General features: G+C 47.2%; 1 protein-coding gene across 23 annotated transcripts in view; it reads left to right on the plus strand.

Moving 5' to 3' along the window:
* The window catches only part of Tpm1 (tropomyosin 1), a 29657-nt gene extending 15111 nt beyond the window's left edge, over nucleotides 1–14546 (plus strand). For 4 of the 23 annotated variants that reach the window (XM_005347713.2, XM_026779003.1, XM_005347714.2 and 1 more), the window contains 7 exons: nucleotides 176–309; nucleotides 3176–3293; nucleotides 4340–4410; nucleotides 5180–5255; nucleotides 5696–5758; nucleotides 6033–6102; nucleotides 13699–14546. In XM_005347713.2, the coding sequence (XP_005347770.1) occupies nucleotides 176–309; nucleotides 3176–3293; nucleotides 4340–4410; nucleotides 5180–5255; nucleotides 5696–5758; nucleotides 6033–6102; nucleotides 13699–13781 (615 nt within the window). In that variant the 3' untranslated portion in view covers nucleotides 13782–14546. Of the gene's footprint in view, nucleotides 1–175; nucleotides 310–3175; nucleotides 3294–4339; nucleotides 4411–4661; nucleotides 4738–5179; nucleotides 5256–5695; nucleotides 5759–6032; nucleotides 6103–7507; nucleotides 8394–9060; nucleotides 9260–12597 lie in introns of those variants that run through there. The other 19 variants (XM_005347716.2, XM_005347718.2, XM_005347724.2 and 16 more) reach the window with 9 other exon arrangements.
* Nucleotides 14547–22188: the final 7642 nt, after the last annotated feature.

The raw sequence follows: 22188 nt of genomic DNA on the forward strand, positions 1-22188 counted from the left end.
CTTTCCAAGTGTGATGCTCGTGAGTGAGGACTTCAGCTGGTCAGGACTTGCAATACACTGGAAGATAGCTTACACCAGGCCCCAGACTTCCTGTCTGGAACCAGCACCTCCTTAGTCCTGACCAGTTTCTGAAGGTACTTTCTCCCAGCTCTGAAGTGTCTCACTTTCTGCCTAGGCTGAAGCTGATGTAGCTTCTCTGAATAGACGCATCCAGCTGGTTGAGGAGGAGTTGGATCGTGCTCAGGAGCGTCTGGCCACAGCTCTGCAGAAGCTGGAGGAGGCTGAGAAGGCCGCAGACGAGAGCGAGAGGTGAGACTATACCATCCTACACCATCCAGCTCCTGAGTGTGTCTGCACACTGCCCAGCACACACACACACACACACACATGACTACACCATGCAGCTCCTGAGTGTGTCTGCACACTGCCTAGCACACACACACACACATGACTACACCATCCAGCTCCTGAGTGTGTCTGCACACTGCCCAGCACACACACACACACACACACACACTGAGAGGGAGAGATGGCTTAGCACTTAAGAGCACTGACTGCTCTTTTGAGGACCGTGGTCTGAGTCCCAGCACCCACATGGCAGTTCACAAAGGTCTGTAACTCTAGCCTAGTGCATCTGCTGCTCTCTTCTGGCCTCTGCAGGCACCCGGCATGCATATGATGCACAGACGTACCTGCAAGCAAGATACCCAGGTACATAAAAAAGTAAAATAATATAGCCCAAGAAGTCTCAGATCTAGAGAAAGGAGCTATGGTAACCAAATAGGTAGAAGAGAAAGCATATATAAACCAGATCCGACCTACAGGCTCTGCAGAATTGAAATGTTCTGGATTTAATACATATGTACACACAGACACAGTCAGGGGCTTCTGTGTTTTGCACCTACTTCTACTGTAACCTGACTTTAAAGACCCAGCCTTGTCATAGTAAAGGGAACCATGGTTCTTGCAGGCCAGCTTTATTGATTTCTCTCTTACCAGTAGGATGGAACACCTGGCAAGAAGCAACTTATGAAAAGAAGGATTTATTTTGGCTCATGGTTCAAAGGGACGCAGCCCATCCTGGTGGGCAAGTTATGGTGACAGGGAACATGAGGCAGCTGCTCACACCCTGGGTCCACAGTCTGGAAGCAGATAGCAATGAATGCTAGTGCTTGGTTAGCTTCTCCTTCTCACGTCATCAGGGACTCTTGCCTGTGGAATGGTGCTGCCCACATTTAGAGTGGGTCTCCCCACCCTTACAAGCCCCGTCTATAAACTCCCTCACAGGCGTGCCCAGAGGTTTGTTAACCAGGTGATTCTAGAACCTGCCGAGTTAACAGTCCATTTTAACCATCCCACCACACACTGACCTCATGCAATCTGAAAGGCTTGTTAAATCTGTGCTTCGCTATGCAAAGTGTGAGGTGAATGCTTCATGAGGCTATTGGCATTCTATTGGTCGAGGGGTGGCATAGCAGTGTGAGCTTAGAACAGTGCAGGTATGCTTTACCCCTGCGGTGAACCTCTGCCCTCTGGCACTAGATACAAAGAGTCCCTGCAGACTTTAGGGCTAAGGAACCTTGTGAGCTAAAGTTTTCCTCTTGTTCCTTACTACGGCTTAGTTTTCTTTGCTGGTCAAGAGTAGTCTTGCTCATAACTCCCTCCCGGTAGTACACTTTGAAGGCGATCTGGCAGAACAAGACTGGAGGAGAGGGGATGTAGAATTCGTTTATTTTGATGATCTCTTCTGGCGTCTGAGGGCATTGCACACACGTGGCGCGTATGCAGACACGTAGACAAACATTCACAGACAGAAAATGAAAATCAATGCCTTTTAAAGAATAATGCTTTATTAAAACTGCTTAAGTTTTGCTAAGTGAAATCCATTTATGGTTTGCTTATGCCACAAATCTGTAAAATCTAGATCAGCTAACATTTCCTGAACTGTAACACCATGCTACCATATCCGGTGCCAAAGTCTTGCCTCCCAACACCTAGTAATCCATTTTCTCTCTTTCTCTCACCCCCTGAATACCTGGAACTCTCTATGTAGACGAGGGCAGCCTCTAACTCAGAGATCCACCTGCCTCTGCCTCCTGAGGGCAGGAATTAATGGCATGGGCCACCACACCTGGCTGTTCATCCATTTTCAATCTGAGGCTTCCCTTAGGAAAAGGGAGAAGGGGCATGATCGCTACATTAACAAACAAAGCATGGTAGCTTTCCTTGTTCCCATGCTTCCTGGACTCAGATAGTCCTGACATAGCTCCTTCCCACTTAAGAACAGGTAACTTAGGGGCTGGAGAGATGGCTCAGAGGTTAAGAGCACTGACTGTTCTTCCAGAGGTCCTGAGTTCAGTTCCCAGTAACCACATGGTGGTCCATAACCATCTGTACTGAGATCTGGTGCCTTCTTCTGGTGTGCAAACATACATGTAGGCAGAACACTGTATACATAATAAATAAATCTAAAAGAAAGTTGTTGGGTTTTTTTTTTGGTTTTTTTTTTTGTTTTTTTTAAAATAGGTAATTTAGAAGTTTCACCAGTACCCAAAATGTTATCATTTTGCTGACCTTCCCTGACACCTGGGTATCCTGTCCCTTTAAGAGACAAGCTCTGAGCACTCGGGAGGCAGAGGCAGGCGGATCTCTGTGAGTTCGAGACCAGCCTGGTCTACAAGAGCTAGTTCCAGGACAGGCTCCAAAACCACAGAGAAACCCTGTCTCGAAAAACCAAAAAAAAAAAAAAAGAGAGAGAGAGAGACAAGGTCTGCCCACCCCCAATCGTGCCCCCACCCTTCCTGATGAGGCAAACTAATTTGGAACCTCACTTCATCCCCTCTCTCTGTTTGTCCCTCTTCTGAAGATGTAACTATTGCTTCTCCCCTTCCCCCACCTTTGTCTTTATCTCTTTATTCCATAATCCCCTTGGGCATTAAATAAACTCTGTACCCAAACTCTCTCCGCATGGCGTGTCTGTGTCCCACGGCCATGAATCTTTCCCAGAGTGCACCCAAAGATCTCATTCACAGTGAGCAGAGAGAAATACGTGCTCTGTGCTTTGGAAAATGAACGGCTCTCTGTTAACTTTGGTGAGCCCTGTGTATGGAGCCCCATGTCCTGCAGCAGTGGTCATCTCTCCGTCTCTGGTCTGCCCCCTTGTTTGTCTTTCCAGAGGCATGAAAGTCATTGAAAGCCGAGCCCAAAAGGATGAAGAAAAGATGGAAATTCAGGAGATCCAGCTGAAAGAGGCCAAGCACATTGCTGAAGATGCTGACCGCAAATATGAAGAGGTCAGTTTCTGGGGCCCAGAGCCTTACAGACTCACAGCTGTGACCCGGAATAGGATACTGTCCTGGTCCCTGGGTCTAGCAGTCAGCTTCCCTCATAGAAGTGGATGGTTCTGGGAAGCAGGATTCCTTTACCTGCACTGGGAGGAGGGACCAATACCTCCCCATACCCTAAAGGCTGGGACAAAAACATCTTAAGCCAGAAAGAGGGAGAGCCAGGCCCTTAGGAAAGGAAGCTGGCCTGCTGTCATGATCCAGATGTTTCAGTTCAGATACTGTAGAGAACATGGACCCCAGAGCTCATTGGGAGATTTCATAGAGGCCTCTCCAGGGTGGTAGAAATCCTTCGTTATCCGGGCAGTGGTGGTGCACATCTTTAATCCCAGCGCTCAGGGGGCAGAGGCAGGCGGATCTCTGTGAGTTCAAGGCCAGCCTGGTCTACAGAGTGAGTTCCAGGACAGCCAGAACTGTTACAAAAACAAAGAGAAATGCTTCAATAGTCCCCTATGGAACAACGCGTGATGGTGACCGCAAGGGTGACTTAGGTTCTGGTTTCTCTTTCTGCATTTCATCACGATTGTCTGAAACTGCCCAGGGCTTGGAGCTGCCTCGGAGGAACCTTTCCTCTGGACTGGCGTTTCTCACTGGATCTGGCCTTCTGTGCAGATCTCCGTGTGGTGTAGTCTCTGGGTTTATTTTTGGTGCTCTCTCGACAGCCCCCTTCCTTTTCAGTCTAAAATACCTCCTCATGTCTCATCGTCCTGCTATTTTTAAGATTGCAGATTTCATATTCCTCTCATTCTGAGAATTGCTGTGGGTGCTGTGTAATTATCTAGACTCCACCTGGAGCTAACCATTCCAGTCTCTGAGCAGGGGCCCTGGTCTCTGTTGAGGGGGCGCTGCCTGTCTCTGGTCTGTGGAAAGAAGAGCGGTCCATTTGTAGTTGACTAGAATCCCTAGGGCCGGTGGATGTGATCGCTACCCTATAACCACCCCCTACACCAAGTACGCAAGACCTCAGTGTGTCTGCTGTGTTTGCCCTGCTGCAGGTGGCCCGTAAGCTGGTCATCATTGAAAGTGACCTGGAACGTGCAGAGGAGCGGGCTGAGCTCTCAGAAGGGTAAGCGGGCCCATTGCCACCACATGTGGGGATGCTGCAGAGCAGTGACTAAAAACAGCATGACCTTCTAGCAGCTGCACCTTCGCCCACCTCGGCTCCAGGCTCCTTGCGTGCTCCATGTGCTGCGGATGAGCCATGAGCGCGGACCATGGAGGAACCATGTGGGGTGTCTGTGAATGCGTGTGGCACTGCATGCCTTACCTGCACTGATTTTGTGAATGGCCTTGTGCATTTCCTGTGTCCACTAACAGCCAAGTCCGACAGCTGGAAGAACAATTAAGAATAATGGATCAGACCTTGAAAGCATTAATGGCTGCAGAGGATAAGGTACTGACGGCTCACGTATGGTTTTTAGGTTTAACTGCATCCCAGACAGCTTTGAGCTTCCATTGCCTACTGGTTGGTTTGCTGTAATGACTGTACCTTCACTACACCCTCTGCTATTTATATCTTGCTTCAAGTGCTTTCTCTTGGTCCTTTATGCTCTTTGTTTTTCCCTTCATAAATACTCTGAGGGGTGGCCAATAAGAAGCCAAACGATCACAGCGTGGAGATGCTGGATTTTGTCCCTCTGTCCTTCCACTGTTGCGGCGGAAGGCAGAGCCCATGGCAAAACCAAGCTTCGTGCCTCGTGGTCTGGCTACTTAAGGCAGCCCCCACCCCCGTCTCTAGAACTCAGTTTTCATTTTTTCCCATCCCTCTCCTTTTTTTCTCTCCTCGCTCCTTGGGCTTGTCTCCCACCCTTTCTGCTTCTGATCGAAAACATTAGCAAATGTGCCGAGCTTGAAGAAGAGTTGAAAACGGTGACGAACAACTTGAAGTCACTGGAGGCTCAGGCTGAGAAGGTAGGCCAGGAGCAGGGATTGGGGACGACACCTTTTTAAAGAAGCCCTGCTGGTGAAACTAATGGCGCAGGAGGCATTTTAGCAAGGGGCAGCATTTTGAGACAATTTCCTAATGGTTCTTGGATGGTAGGATGGGTTTTTTTTGTTTGGTTGGTTTCTTTAAACAAAAAAGATTAACAGAGAATGTATCTTATGTTGGGCAAGTCATCAATTCAATTTAAACCAAACGCCAAGTGGATGAGTTATCTCTCTCTCATCCCATGTAAAGTAATAGGCAGGAAAGCAGAGACTGTATTGTAGTGTGCCATGTGATACCTGAGGTCCTGTTACCTGCTAGGGGATCCCCAACATCTGTTGGTTGGGCTGGCACGTTCCCTGTGTGAGAAGGCGTGAGTGTGAGAGCCGTGGCCTGACATCTGGACCGCCCTTTCTAATTACAGTACTCGCAGAAGGAAGACAAGTACGAGGAGGAGATCAAGGTCCTTTCCGACAAGCTGAAGGAGGTAATGCGAGAACCTGGAAGAGGCTCTCTGGATGGTGGTTAAGGTTCTGTGGAGTGGGTCAAGGCACCGTCCTTTCGAATCGAACGGTCCAAGTCAGGCATGTTGAGAGGTTTTCTATGTACCGTGTTAGCTAGCTGCCGTGGCTCACAGTAGGGACTGAACCTGACTCTCCCGGGTGATAAACACCTGAGGTCCGTCCTCTGGCTTTCCCTGTATCTGTAGCGACTGGTCGGAATCTCCCTGACCTTCACTCAAGTGAATTAAATCCTTACAGGCTGAGACCCGGGCTGAGTTTGCCGAGAGATCAGTAACTAAGTTGGAGAAGAGCATCGACGACTTAGAAGGTAAGGTCGTTAGCATCTGAAAGTCAGACCTTGTTGTTGAATGTCTTGATAAAGCAGTCCTGCCTCCGAGGGCTTCCATCCCGACTCGACTCTCCCTCTCGCTCTCTCACTTCTGTCTGGCTTGGCTCTCCTCTGGGGTTTTCACCTGTGACACTGAAGCTCTCAGACCCCTTTGGGGTGGTTTGTCAGAACCAGACAGCTTACTCTAATTTCTTGGACTTCAGAAGTGGGTCTGGGCTGTTTTTCACTGAGGGAATAAGTATAGATGGATGTGACTCTGCTTTATTCTGTGTCTCTGGTGATATTTCCTTACTGTCAGAACAGTGTGGGTATGTTTTAGACATGCCCATCTTCCAAGTGTGTGCCCAGAAGAAGGCCTTGGTTTTCTTTTCTTTTTTAAGCCATTCATTAGCAATCAATAGGGCAGCAAGTCTCAAGATTACACTTAAGCATTCTTAAAGAAAAAAAAAAACCCAACCATACATCACAGGGAGAAGGGGTTGAAGGAGGGCTTGAAGAGTATTTAATTACCAAGACAGCAGCCAGGCATGGTAGCACTCACCTTTGATCCCAGCACTCAGGAGGCAAAGGCAGGGGTTTGAGGCTACTCTGGGATATACAGCAAGTCCCAACCTAGCTATGGAGACTAGAAAAAGAAATAGAAAAACAAACAAACTAACAAATAACAATAAAAAAAAAGAAGAGAGAATGGGATGTGGGTACAGACCTGCTGGTGTGTGGCAAATACAAACCCACAGCCATTACAAAAATTAAACTGCAGACAAGCCCCGAACTGTGGCTTCCTTTTCTTTTCAAACTTCTGGTGCTAGCAACAGGCACCTCAAGAGAGAGTACCATGGGAATAATTTAAGAACCGCCAAAAAATCAAAATCCCATGGTTTTTGGGAAGAAGGCGAGTGGTTTGAAGGTAGCATTGCAGATTGTCATTGAAAACTGAGCTTGCTGCCTTTGAACACCCCCCCACACACACACACACACGCACACACAGCTTATAGCTGCAGGTTGCTGACTATTCCAGAGTAAGCAGAAAGCTCTGTGAAAAGAAAGAAGTTCCATTGCCCACCAGGGGAGACAGTCTTCTGTGGGTGTCTTTAGGATTTAACAGTTCATTGGTATTACCTACCCTTGGTGTTGTGTTTTTCATATTGGGTCTTTCTCATTTCATTTTCTAATGGGTTTTTGTTCTCTTTGTTTTTGTTTCGATTCCTTTAAAAACAAATCGCACGCCTCCTGCATTGGCCATCTGCTGCGGCACCAACCCCTTCATGCATTGCCCTTTCCTTGCTGACGTGTCGGGATGGCGCCCACGCCACTCTTGCTCACCCTCCATCTCTTGACCATTCTCCATGTCCTTGCACCTCTGCCTTCCACTTCCTGCTCATAGATGAGCTGTACGCTCAGAAACTGAAGTACAAAGCCATCAGCGAGGAGCTGGACCACGCTCTCAACGATATGACCTCCATGTAAATGCTCATGCACGCTGCCCGCTCGCATCCTCACCCTCATGCTTGTGTGATGAACTCATCCTGGCTCCCTTCTCAGTCTCCGCTCTCCATTTTTGCACCTTTTGTTGGCTCTCTTGCATAGCCTACATAGCCACGGTCTTTTTCACAGTGTGCTAACAAAAACCAAATAGATCCAGTCCACGCAAAACATTCCAGAGTCCTTTTATTTCACAAATGCAAATCTGGCTTCTTTCCACTGAGAGATGAACTGGACTCTGAATGGCCCTGAGTACTACTATCCTTTTAAAACCTTAAACCAGACTCAAATAAAACTTGAAGGCCGTGTTGCAGTGATGCAGGAAGCTAGGAAGAAATACCAGGTTGTTTCCTGGGATTCTGTGAAGTACAATATGCTCGTTTTCACTTAACACTGTTAAGTTTAAAGTATTCAGATTATTAAAAAATCTGAGGTAAAGGAAATGGGCATGACCAAGTACATATCTCTGCTTCCTGTAACGAATTACAGAGTATGACCAGCCTTGGTAGTACCTGACTTTTATCTCAGTACATGGGAGGAAGAGGCAGGTATATCTCTGAGTTTGAGGCCAGCCTGATCTATAACAAGTTCCAGACCAGCCAGGGCTATATAATGGGACCCTGTCTATAAAAAGAGAGAGAAAGAGAGTTCTAGATCAAAAATGAATGGTTTCCTGAGGAACCAAGTCTTTTATTTGCTGTGTTTTATTATATTGAATAGAATTAAAATACCCACAGTAAACGCTTGCCACTGACATCAGAGAAACAAGAAATAAAACATTTACACAATATGAATTTGTAAGTTAATATTCATATTTCACTCATGTGAATAATAGTTGGCCTTGTTTGAGGACCCTCAGACATACACAGCTAATTTACATATTACTAACCACACTTGGGCCCCTTGGGATTCTAACCCCTGGAGTGTTTCACAGAGGTTCTAATATTGCTGGGTTCCATCAAAGCTGAGAATGGCGTTTCTCTAACCATTCAGAAATATAGTAGCCTCAGGGGCATGCCATGAGCCTGCTGCCTTGGAGGTTCCAGAATATCCTTTAGAGACCTGGCTATCACCATAGAAACAAGGGCATGCCTCTTCCGGAACCAGGTCATCTGTAGCCTGGTCCACCCCAGTGCTCAGATGTGATGCTCTGTGGGGGAAACTCTTGAGTATGACGAAAGTCCCAAAAGGAAGGCTTAGTTTAAAGTTTGTTTTTAAGTTCTGTTTTTTAAAGTAAAGTTTGTAAGATCTTCCTCGAGGTTGGCCCATGACAGCCTTGGGTCCAGACGCTAGTTGGCACAGATGGCCTCCCCCAGGTGCAGCTGGCAGTGGGTTTACAACGCCTTAATACTCGCTTGCATTTCACATACTGCATTCACCCGTGTGGTTTTCCGTCTTCCATTTTCCTTTTCCATTGCACCACTGTTTCTCTCTCTCACCTTTTGTTTCACACAGATAAGTTTCTTTGCTTCACTCCTTCCAAGACTCCTTCGTCAGGCTGGACGTCCCACCTCTCTGAGCTCTGCATCTGTCTGTTCTCCAGCTGACCCAGGTTTCCTTTTAGCGCCCAGCTTCGGGCCGGGCACATACCGTGCCGTCTGTTGTACAGGAGCTATCCGCCCAGTGTAAAATAAACACTGTAAGCTATTCCCGTCTGCTATTTCTTTACTCTCATTTATTGACGCTTTCGTCTCAACACCGAATAAAGCTGCAGTTCGGCTTCCTGCATCTCAGGGTACATTTTTCTTCTGAGCACTGTATGCTAACATCAGGAGTTTTTAAGTGGTAGTTCCTTGTGCAACTTTTACAATAATACCTGGTTTTGAGATCCTGGAGTAAGGGCCCAGCTATCTATGGTTTTAGAAATTGTGATAGTTCTGACAGTTTGGGTTCAGAACCTCCACACAGTAGATAGTGGGAATCAAATTCTGGCTTGAGCAATGTCTTCCCTGCCAAAAGTTTAGTTTGGGGTGTGGCACCCTCTCTGTGCTGGTACAGAGATGGCTCCATCTGGGTTTAGTAATGGAAGTCTGTGTAGCCATCCTGTATTCGGTAGCTAGGGAGTTTGCATATTGTGAAGAACGAGGGTTCTAGCACTGTAAGTCATGGCTGTCATATTGTCCTATTGCACAGAGATGACTCGAAGCATTTGTCTTTAAATACGTTCATTACCCAGATACGTTCATTGTGAACACAAAATCACATTATAGGGTTTCTAAATATTAGCTGCATTTGAGCCGTGGTTTATTTTTGGGATCTGAAGCACAACATATATTCTACAGAAGGTGTGCTTATGTAAGGTGAGTTTAACCCCTTCACTTCTGAACCATTACAGCTGATTCACAACCCACCCAGCCCAAGAAGCGATGCTTGATATCACTCACAAACAGCTAAGTAGCCTTTATTTGAGAATTAAGACTTTAAAACAATGTGACCTCTAGCATCTTAGCTCTTAACGTCAGCCTGGCTCCATTCCTGGGACTTAAGCATGAGTAACCCTCCTCTGGCTCATGCGTGGTACTTGTTAGCCTAATGAGACTGGCATACCACTCTCCTCAAGTCAGTTTGGGCAAACTCGGAAAATAGCCATTTACTCTGAACTCTTCAGAGCAGAGCGAAGTTTTTTTGTTTTTTAACAGAGGGTCTGGATTAAAATATTTTAATTAATGATATGGTTGACTCTAATTTTAGGATCCAGGCAGTGTCTCTTCACCAAAGGGTGCAAAGGCTTCTGCAGTTTTCTGTTGTTTTTTTTTTTTTTAAGGGGGGGGGGAGTTGTTGTTTTGTTTTGTGTTTGTTTTTCTTTCCCTGAGGCTCCTTGGGCCCACTTCTCAATGATTTTGGAACCTTGTTCTCTTTAAAGTTCAGAATAATAGTAATGCCCTTTCTCAGAGCGTTCTGTCACAGAGGAAACAAGACTCTTGGAGTTCTGCCAAGCAGACATTAAAGCATCTTGGGATACAAATTTCTTGACTTTCCCCAAGATTTCTCACTTCTATGAGCATTCGCTGTGGGGGAAATAGGAACAAATGGATCATGAAGGCCGATCCCGGATAGCTTAAGGTGTGTACATCAGGAGCATAGCAAATTTTGAGTTTATCGAGAACCTGTTTAGTGGCCTTCTAGTTGAGCAAGGGCCAGACTGTATCAGCAACTCTTTGAAGAGCTTTAGTTGAACCAAACCAATAGCATTGCCAGCTCTGAGACCAGAGGCCTCAAGACAACTGGGGTCTGTACAGAACAGGAGAGAAAGCCCTTACAAATGTGTCTGGTCCCGCCTTGAGGTCCTCTCAGACTCCAGCTCCCTTGCAGCTAGAAGGAGCAAGGCCCAAAGTGGGTTGATATGGGGAGCACCGCCATTTAATCCAAATTCCTAGTTGGCCTCTGGATTCCCTAGGGTTTCCCCAGTGCTTTCCTCTTCTAGATAGCCAAGCATGTGGGCTCAGCAAATGGGAGAGTCCTGCCCACCACTCAAGGTGCTGGTTCCCATGACGTTACTGTGGATGTAGTAATGGTAGTAATGGGGTTTCTGGTTTGCAACTTCTAAGTGTGGGAGACACTGGAAGGCAGCAGGATAGAAGAGCTGATCTAGGCGTGCTCTTATAAGCTGGCCATGTTGGAAGAGAGTCTACACTGGCAGACATGTGTTTGGAGCCAACAGAACAGAAAGTCTCACTGGTGCTACCTGGAGGAGGTGACAGCTGACTGGAGTTTTGGATATTCAGAAAATTTAGATAAGAGGAGAAGGCATGGGTTGAACATAGTTCTTCATAGTACGTCCGCAACAGACATCAGGAGTGTAGCAACTTCCCCGACTTCCCACCGTTTATGAGAGAAAGTTGACAGAATCGCTCCGTGCCCAGCAGTGAGAGCCGTGGTTGCTCCCTAGGCAGTAGGATTCTTAGCTCTCCGAGATCAACAAGTAGAATGTCCAGGTCCACGGAGTCACCGTCATTCAAAGCAACCACACACACCCCACTTTTCCTAGTAGGTGCTAGCTAGCTTCTTTGTCACCAGGTGTCCCCTGGATCATCAGACACAGGCTGAGTTCTGTGGTGGACTGCTTTGCCACCTCAGTGGACTACAAGGCAGTACCTAAAGCTTCTATCACACTGGGCAAGTGTAGATGTTTGAGAAGGTTTATTTAAGAGGGGACGCATACCACAGTGTACATCCGGAAGTCAGGGGACAGCTCGTCCAAGTTGGTTTTTTCCTTCCACTGTGTAGAACCTGGGGGACCCAACTGTCATCAGGCTCTGCCACAAGCACCTTTACCCGCTGAGTCATCTCCCTGGCCCAGTTTTATTTATTTTATGCATGCCGTCAACACCGAGCATGAATCTTATCTTCTTGAAGCACACAGATAAGTTCTGAATCAGGTGGAGTGGAGATAAACACTTGTTTGCTGTGGGTGACACACCACTGAGGTCAGAGAGTTCAGACTTTGTATGTGCCCCTGTGTCTAGAGGGGAGTCTTTCAAAACATGTCCTTGTGGCAGAAATGGTAGTACTAGCTCAGCACGACCCTGCACCTGAGCAGTGAGGATGGGGTTCAAGAAGAGTGGACAGAAGTAGACTGGTCAGGGGCTCACCTAGAATCTCTGCAGAGCTCTAGCAAGGCAGAAGTGGCAGGATCTGGCCTCCAGCCTGGCCTTAGTCCCCAAATCTGTTGTCCCAAACTGCACATATCTCAGGTCACAGGATGGTTTTAATGAGGAACATGGTTTAAGAAGGAACATTGGTTCCTTCCCGCATCCTGCACCTCCTTCCTTCTGTTCTACATCTCCATCAAGGTTCCAGCCCTTTCTCCATTCTCCCAGGCCTTGCCATACACCATCACAGGGCACAGGGTACAGGACCTTGGGTCAGGGTACACCACTGCTGTCCTGTGTATCCGTGTTTTCCAGTCTGTTAACTGCCTCTCACTGACTCGAGCTAACCTCTTCTTCCTTCTGTCTCCTCTTTTCTGCTAACCTTTGCTGACCTGTCCAGACCAGCTCTACCATCAACTCGAGCAAAACCGCCGCCTAACTAACGAGCTAAAGCTGGCCCTGAATGAGGATTAAAAATCTGTGTGGAGAAACTTGGGCCAAGTTCTAGGAATGGAGCCCCTGTTCAGGAAATCTATGACTCATGGGATTGAAAACGATCGCTTTCTGCAGAAATGGGAAGGAAAGGCATTAGTTGGAAGACCAGTCTTGCCTTGTTTTCCTCTGTATGTCTCAGTTAAATCCTCATTAATGCCTCCCCAAAGTTTTTATGATATATTATGTATACGTGAAAATATTTATACCAATCCAGCCCTTCCCACATCAACAGGTCCACTTTGAACTGACTGATAATGAGGGCCTCCCCTTACCAAAAAAAATTTTGCTATTTCCTCTTAATCAGCTGTGAGTCCTGCTTTAAATATCTATTACAAATGTGTGTCCCTAACATCTTCATAACATGTATAGTGTTTGAACTGTGATTCAATGTACCTATGCTTGGGCAAATAGCTTTTGAAGGCAGGAGCTTGTATCAGAAGTCCCTGGTTGAAAGGTATGCTTCGTTTAGCTCAACGGTGTTGGATTCTGATGGGTGTCATTCTAATAAGTAGAATACCATAAAAATACTAAGAGACTGTCCTAATGAAGTGTGCATGAGGTGTGTCCATAACCATTTGTGAGCAGTAGAAATAAACCGTTTAAAATGTGGTTAGAAACCTATTTATGTCATCTTTGTTTCTGTGAGGTTGTGTGCTCGCTCACACAGCTACCAGATCTTTAACTGCCTGTAACCCAGAATCCTCTGCTGGTATTAACTTCAGTTTGTGTAACAATGCTCTCTACCTGTATTTGGGTTTTTGCCCCTCCCTTGTTCCCACAGCACCCTGTGGGTGAGCCTTCACCAAACACACCCTGCCCCTGCCGTCAGGGTGGATGGATGGTGTAGGTTCACCCCAGGCCTTGTCTGGAAACGCGTGCTGTCTTGAGCATGTAGAGTGCCGCTCCTCTTCTGTGTGTGTGACTGATGTTTGCTTACTACGCGTGCAAACCACTATCACGTCTGGCGCGCAGCTATTCATGACTTCGTTTTCTAATCCCATCACAGAGAAAGTGGCTCATGCCAAAGAAGAGAACCTTAGTATGCACCAGATGCTGGACCAGACCTTACTGGAGCTAAACAACATGTGAGAGCCTCCTTAGCCGCGGCCACACCCCTTCATTCCCCTGGCATTGTTTTCTTTCCTTTCCAAACACCCGCTTCAGGAAACTCCTTCGACGCATTTTTATATACTTTTATCCACTGTCACCGAAACATCTGCAAAGAGCCAGCTAGGGCAGGGGGTGGGGAAAGACACACAGAGAGGCAAGGCCGGGTCGGGGCCCTTATCACTTAAACGTGCCATTACCCAGGATGATGTTGCCACACTTCTTAGCGTTTTAGGCATGCGGTTCGCTTAGCCAGGGTAGGAAGCCTCACAGAGCCAGAAAGATTTCCAGCCAGAGTGCCAAGGTAGAGTCACCAAGAAGACTGATGTTGGAGACAATCGGGTGCGGATTGGTGCTACTTTAAGCAGAAGGACCCCTGAGGGTCTTTTGTTCAATATTCTACAACTTAGACCTCCGTCCAACACTAATTTATTTTCAGTTTCACTGCAAGACAAGACTATGGGTTTCTTATGCCTGTCTTCATTAAAGTCAAGGGTCTGGAAGCTGCACTGGTCTTTTAAGAGTCCCTTTCCTTCCCAACTGACACCTGCAGCCCCTTCCAGCTCAGCAGGGAGAGCATTCCATGGGGAGTGCCCCTCTTTGCAGTTCTCCATGTCAGGGTGAAAGATCTAGGCACTACATACATAATTGGTAAAGAAACGGCATTTTCTGAAGAGTTCTAACTATATGTAAACATTGTATAATGATATGGAATAAAATGCACATTGTAGGACATTTTCTAAATCTGGTGGTCCTGTTGGTTTTTGTTTGTTTGTTTGTTTGTTTGTTTGTTTGTTTGTTTGCTTAACTTCATGAATTTTAGACTGGTTGACATGCCTGGCTGCTTGCAGTGATGTTCCAAGCCAGATCCCCTGGCTTCCCTCTCAGCCGTGACTTAAGTGTGTTGAGGTGGCAGCAGTCAGGGAAAGCCCTTCCTAAAAGTCATTTTCCGTGTTCCTGGCCTAGCCCCGTAGACTAAGAGACCCTTTGCAGTGAGCTTACTGCTCCGGATGTTTCCCTCAAATTGTAGCTAAGTCTCAAACAGTGGTGTACCCACATTTCAGTTCAGCCAGTGGTGGGTTGAGGTACCGAATCTCTGGTGGAGCTTTGTGATTATCCGCTTTCAAGTTCAGGCAAGTTCTCCAGTTCACTCCATCTTACGTTTCTCAAAGCGAGAAACTGAGACTGTTGTTTCCCAGCTCTTGAAGACACTAAACAGACTATAAACAGTGTCACTTGGCTTTGGTCTTACTACAGCAAGATTTAAAGGGGCTGGGGGCAGTTCTCACCGAAAGCAAACAGTGGGGTATAAAGCGAAAGCTCCCTTCATGCGCAAATAACGTTTGGGTTCACAAGCATTAACTGTTCTGGTTGTATGACTAAGATCCTAAGCAGGATCCTGCAGACCTGGCTGTCCTATCTGTAGAAAACTGTTCCCTTACCCTAGGTAAATAAGTGCTGGGAGTCTCCGCCTTCCCCTGTGCGCCATCCCCAGCTCCTTCAGTATAGTCATGGGAGTCTTCCCCTAAGCACAGGGCTGTCCCTTCAGATCTGGCTTCCCATCAGGAGTTGCTGTGAAGGGCCTCAGCCTGAGGTGTCACACACAGATGAGGTGAACACAGGTCTACTGTGGTGACTGACTGGAACCCAGGCTAGACACTTAAGCATGTTCTATACCACCGCTGCTGTCCTCAGTCTGTCACGTGTCCAGAAGACCAACTCTGTGAAGCTAAACGAACCCTCCCTTTGCCCTGGATAAGGGTAACTGTTACTGTTCTTGGATAGCATTTTTTTTTATGTGCTATAGTCTGTTCACCTTACAAACAGTAAAAGAACAAGTCATGTATGCGTAACTCCACAGCTCACACTTGATGGCCAAGATCTCACGGTTTGGCTTGGAGACAGACACCAAAACTCAATTTGGATTCTTATACTCTTGCACCTGTCACAGCAACAGAAAATTGGGGAGAGTTGCAGGAGAGGAGCCCTGGAAGATGTAGGTGTGGCCTACCAGTTAGCAGCAGGCATAACCCCGAGGGTGTGGCTTAGCATCAGACCTCTTGGGGGTCCCTGAGATCAATTCTCCGTGCAGCATCATGCCAATTAATAATTTCCACATCTATCAGATTAACAGAGCAGCCATGCCTGGCACATGCCTCTTGTCTGACCCTGTGTGATAGCCTCTGGGCAGGCCGCCCAGTGTAGTCAGGGTGAAGAGATTAGGACGGTGACAGGGCAAAGCCAGGCTGGAAGCCGACAGAGACGGTGAGGAGAGGATTGAAGATGCACGATGTGAATGCCATTGCTGAGACTGCAAGCTGGCCGTGTATAGAACACTGCCTCCCCTGACCGCTCCTGCGGACTATTCAAGAAAAACAAGATCTGCCCGCCATGAATACCAGTGTGCTGCCATCAATGCTGGTGTGTTGTCTTCGTGAGCCTGGTTTTGCTTCACTTTCCTCCACGGAAATATTTTTTACTTGAACCAATATGTGAGTGTGTTAAGTTGTCTCAGCCTGTCAATGCTTTATTAGATGTATTTTCTGCTACAGTCAAATGTACATGAGGAAAAAAATATAAATTCTCCAACCAAGACAGAAAACACCAGTAGATTTGGGGAGCTGTCCTTTCCAGAATTATGGATTGGTTTGGAAAGTAATGTGTGACTCCAGGTAACATACGAAGTGTCCCCTACTGTCACATACACTTCTGACACTGAGGGTTTTCAGAGCTATGCTCCTCCAAGAGGTGACATCAGTTTTCTGTGTCACCCAATGAGTGGGGCTGTATTGAGCGTTTCCTAGTAAGAACATGACTTTGTCAAATGTCTGACAGATGGGCACAGACCCAAAGGATAAGGCTGGTTCTTGCTGCCTGTGAGCGTTCACTTCCCATCTGCTGCCAAGCCTGGGAGAACAAAGAGTCAAGTCAGGGCCTTATCGGAGCCTGCCAAGGCTGGTCCCCCGTACACAGATGCTCAGACTGGGAACGGCCTCCTCTGAGGCTTGGTCCTCGTTCAAGGCCACTTGGCCAGTTCACTTCCGCTCAGCCGAGGACCTGGCTGCTCCTGTTCCTCACATCACAGTGAGACCTGGTTAATGTGACCATTATATGTCTTCATCCTTTAAGGATGTGACCGTGAACTTCCTCAGGACTCAGTGCACAATGACGTAGTGAGTGTCAATGCCACCCTCTCAGTCTCTTGGCTGTTCCTCAGCCCCACACCTGTACTGAGCCCTAATGGCAATGCGAAGGCCACTCTTCTTAAATAGAAGTCTGCAGCTGAGGAGATCGTCAGCACAGGGTTTGAGGGCCATCTCCAGAACCCACTTTAAAGAAGGGACAGGAAGGAGAAGGAGCGATGTCTCTCCGTCCTCCAGGGGTCTCCCGTTTTATTCTCAGCACCCACGTGACAGCTCACAACCATCTAGAACTTCAGTTCCATGAGATTCAATGCCATCTTCTGGCCTCTGTGGGTACCACACACACAAGTGGTGCACAGACATACATGCAAACATCGCACTCCTACATATTAAAAAAATTAATAAGCTGGGCACAGTGGTGGACACTTGGAATCACAGTTCTGGGAGGTGAAGCCTGGCAGAGCCCTGAAAACTGCTGGCCAGTCAACCAGCCACGCCTGGCAGAGCCCTGGAAACTGCTGGCCGGTCAACCAGCCTAGCCTATTTGGCAAGAACGAGGCCAGTGAAGAATCCCATCTCAAAGCACAAAGTGGACAGTGGCTGAGGAATGACAGATGAGATCATTCCTGGCCTCCACACACCTACACTTGTCACGTGCACCTGCACACACGTGCAAGAAACAAGAGTCAGTAGTGCCGCCCCTGTGGCTACCACCATGTGTGCTGCTACAGTGCCCCACAAAAGATAGAATTCAGTCATTGGTGAGACAAATGACCCAGAATGAAACACAACCAGAGATGGATTCTCTAATGTACATTCGGATTTCACTTTTAAGCAAAGCACTTGGCCTTTGAAAACAGGACTCTGGGCCTCTGTCCGTGTGTGGAGCAGCTGCTAAGTGCAGGCAGGCACAATTCTTAGCGCTGCGTAGGCTAGCTAAGCTTTGTTGTCAAGGTGACACACGTGGGAAACAAGAGTCTCAGCTGAGGAATTTCCTCCATTAGACTGGCCTGTGGGCATATCTGCTGGGGGCAATGAGTGTAGGATGGCCCAGCCACCTGTGGGTGTTGCCAGCGTGTCTGGGCCACAGAAGTAACCGAATGGTGAGCCCGGAAGCTCCTTGGTCTCTGCTTCTGTTTCGACCTACACGTTTCAGCCTTGAGGTCCTGCCTGGGCTTCCCTCAGTGATGGCCATGGCTCAAGTGTGGAAGCCGAAGTCAAGCTGAAAGGACCCAGGTTGCTTTTGGTCAGTGTTTATCACAGCAACAGGGAAACGAACTAAGACAGTGTAGGCCCAGCAGAGGGTATCCACGGGAGCATTCAGCCCTCATTGACCCTCCAGGAGCTGTAAAGCAAGATGGATGCAGAATCCCCTGGTCCCCTAGATCCAGATGCAAGCTGACAACAGGTAAGAAACACCCCGCCCCTCCTGTGCCGCTGCATTTTTTTTGGCAGAAGAGCAGCCCATGGTGGTGGCTTCCACTTTATTTTCGACTTGGTGTTGATTTGGGATGCTACCCTCCCAGTGGGATTCTTGTTTAGAGTCTTAGATCCAGGATTAAAGTCCCTTGTGCCTACAATAGAGTAATAAGAGCCCTTCCACCTCCCAGGGAGCCTCGCTTTGATGTGCTGACCACATCCCGCACCAGCTTCATCCCAAGCTTACTTCCTCTATGAAAACTATAGTTCACAGTAAAATAACCCCTAAGGAGTTACTAAGGACATCATTACCCAAAGTGAGCCCAATACTGGGCTTAAAAGAATCATTTCAGCCTGTTGCTGAAAGTCCAGTGACCTTCACAGATGTGAAAATCAGAAATCAGTACCCAGGAGGCAGGAGTTTTGTTCCGAGGAGCATGCTGGCTCCACTGGGAGCTAAAAGGCCTGCATCCTGAGAACCCCAAGTCAGTCACATCTAACTAATGGCTGGCACGATCGGCATGAAGCTCACCATTGTGTTCCTTTCCAGAGAGTTACATGGACATTTCTTTCCAGAACACCCCACTGCTGTCAGCCTAGCCCCTTCACAAGAAATTCAAAAGAACCAAGGATAGGCTGACCAGAAACAGGAATATAACAAGTGTCAAGAAGCTGCAGGGAAGACGGCCAGTGGATGAGGTGCTTGCCACACAAGCCTGAGGCCCTGAGTCTGGGTCCTCAGCACCCAGGTAAAGAGCAAGGTGTAGTGTGTGCCTGTCATCCCAGCATGAGGGAGGAGGATGCAGGAGGACCCACGGAGCTCGCTAGCCAGCCAGTCTAGCTACATCGGTGAGCTCCAAGTTCAGTGGCAGAGCCTGTCTCATGGAAGTGAAGATGGAGACTGAGAGAGGGCATCCATGTGTGTGCATGTGTTTGCACGCGTGCGCACACACACACATACCTTTGGTACTCTAATCTCTTGTTCTGCTCACATGGGCATAGAAAGGGCTCCAGTGTTGTCTGTTTTAGACAGTGAGTATATATCGGAATTAAGCTTCATAATTTGACCTAAACAGCTAAGAATCCAGTCTTGTTCCCGTTTAAAGAATGGCATGCATCATGTTAGGCTGGAAGTTATAAGATGATGCAGAAACAGACTGGACGAGAGTGGTGCACGCCTTTAATCCCAGTACTTGGGAGGATCCACTCGGGTGGATCTGTCAGCCTGATCTACAGAGCAAGTTCCATGACCGCCAGGGCTACACAGGGAAACCCTGTCTCAAACCCCACCCCACAAAACAGACGATGCAGACGATGCAGAAAAAGTCTGAGATGGACTTCTGCCCTCCGGGAGCCTAAGTAACACAGAGGAAGCCACCGATGATGCACACACGGGGAGATCTGATTACACAGCAATTGAGAGTGAATGATATAGGCATACATCAAAGGCAGGCATGCCCCCTTCCAGAAAGAGTTTGCCCACCTGAAAGCGGTCAAAAGGGCTTTCTTGATCATGCTGTATAATTTTCTCAATGACTCAGGCCATGGGCAGGTCAGGACTCACCCTTGCTTCCCAAACCTTAGAAGTAAGAGATTTTCGGCTCATAAATGCAGTTTTACTATTTGCACTGTCCACAGGGGTATTTTGTTGTTGTTGTTACTTTGTCATTTTTGTGGCCTCTCTTATTCTCTTATTAAAGGAAAGAGTCTAGCATAAATAACAAACAAGCAAACTTGGGCCAGGCGAGATGGCTCAGGAGGTAAAGGCACTTGCTACCAAGCCTAAGGACACGGGTTTAATCCCTGGACCCAAGCAGTGGAAGAGAACCAATTCCTGAAAGTTGTCCTCTGAACTCTGTCTGTGTGCCATGACATCCACATGACCACACTCATACACATTCATGCATGCAAACAAATAAACAAGTGTAAAAAGAAATTTAAAAATAATAGTTACATAAACTTGAGGCTGAGGATGTGGATCAGTTCGGAGAGTGTTAGGCTAGCATGTGCAAAGCCCCGGGTTCAAGCTTTGGCATCATATAAACTAGATAGGGAGACATCCTTCGGTAATCACAGCACCTGGAGGTAGAAACAGGAAGATCCTGAGTTCGAGAGTATCCTCAATTGTATAGTGTTGTGTGATACTTGTACACTGTGTGAAGATGTGTTGCTGTGATTGGTGTAATAAAAAGCTGGATGGTCAATAACTAGGCAGGTGAGTATATGCAGGAATTCCGGGCAGAGAGAAAGGTCTCTAGGAAAAGGAAATGCAGAGTCACCAGCCAGCACAGGGGAAGCAGGATGGGCAGTACCAAGAGATGAGTTATTGATCCACACCAAGGAACATAGACTTAAAAATATCGATATCTGTTAATTTGTTATAAGAAATAGTTAGGAACAAACTTAAGCTAAGGCCAAGCTTTCATAATTATTAATAAGTCTCCATATTGGTATTTGTGAACTGGTGGCCCAAAGAAAAAAATCTGTCTACAGTATAGGGAGTTCAAGACCAGCCTAGGACACATAAGACCCTGAAATCTTTAGGGACTATGAGGTCAGGATTCTGATACGTAGGAAGTTATGGAAGGAACCAGGGAAAGGTGAATGGTTGAGAATGTCCATTAGTATTCATGTGTCTGGGGACGCTGCCAATGCTCCACCACCCTGCCCACCGCTGAGTCTCATAGGAGAGAATTCAGTCACTTGCTATGCTTGAATTTCCTCAGCCAAGCCCAGCACCTCCCTGACAGGTTAGCAGATTTGGGCGTCTCCAGATCATCCACTTTCCACCCTTCCCCAAGAGAGGAGAAGTAGGTCAGTGTGCAAGAGAGAACTGCACTTCGTTCCTGTGTTAGTGTGAGCCACTGGGCTGGGGCAAGAGTTTGCCCTTCGCTTTTTTAGTTTTGATTCCTGCCCAAGGGGGTGGGGGGAGGATTACTGATGTGCACGGATAATTGATGTTAGATGGAAAAGACCTCAACCTGAAGAATAGTTCCAATTTAAATAACAGCAATAGATGTGCATTGCATATGTAAGGAGATATGCAAATTTTAGGCAGCAATTTGCTAGTGCAAATATAAAGTTGTTTGCCACAGATACAGGGTTGCCAGGTAAATAAACCAAATGTGCACTCAAAGTAAAACCCACCATTTAATTATAGTCCCCTGATTTTCTTTCTTTTTCTCTTGTTCTTTTTATTTTCATTACAAAGCATTATAAATCAACAGAGAAAAACCTATACAGGAAGAAAAGTCTGTCTATAATCTCAGCCCGTGTGTCTGTGTGTGTGTGTAAGGGGGGGTTGCATCTCACCTTGGAACTCTATGTAGACCACAGGGACCTACCTGCCTCGCCTCCCAGATGCTGGACTTGAAGGTCTGCCTGTGCCTCTGCCTAGCATAAGCCACCCTTCGGACCTGGCTCTGTAGCCACAGACGAGTGTGAACTCTTCACCCTCCTGCTTCTACCTCCTTGTGCTTGCTTTTTGTGTTTTGCTCTCAACTAGGATTGATCGGAGATTCTTTGTAATGTAAACATTATTTAACTTGTGAAAGGTGAAAAAAATGAAAAAAGAAAAGAAAAAGAGGAAAAAGTGAGGCTGGGAAGTGGCTCCACTATTAGAGCCTTTGCCACACAGTTGTGAGGACCCAACTTCAGATTCCCAAACCCAAACCTTGAAAAAGGAATAAGGAGCATGCCCAAAGCAAGGATGGTAACAACACAGGCCATATGGGGGACCTCTGTACTGAATCTGTGTGCACACACGGAAACTAACAACACAGGCCTCTGTACTGAATCTGTGTGCACACACGGAAACTAACAACACA

Source organism: Microtus ochrogaster, chromosome 5, assembly GCF_000317375.1.
Source record: "Microtus ochrogaster isolate Prairie Vole_2 chromosome 5, MicOch1.0, whole genome shotgun sequence".
NCBI classification, from domain to species: Eukaryota; Metazoa; Chordata; class Mammalia; order Rodentia; family Cricetidae; genus Microtus; species Microtus ochrogaster.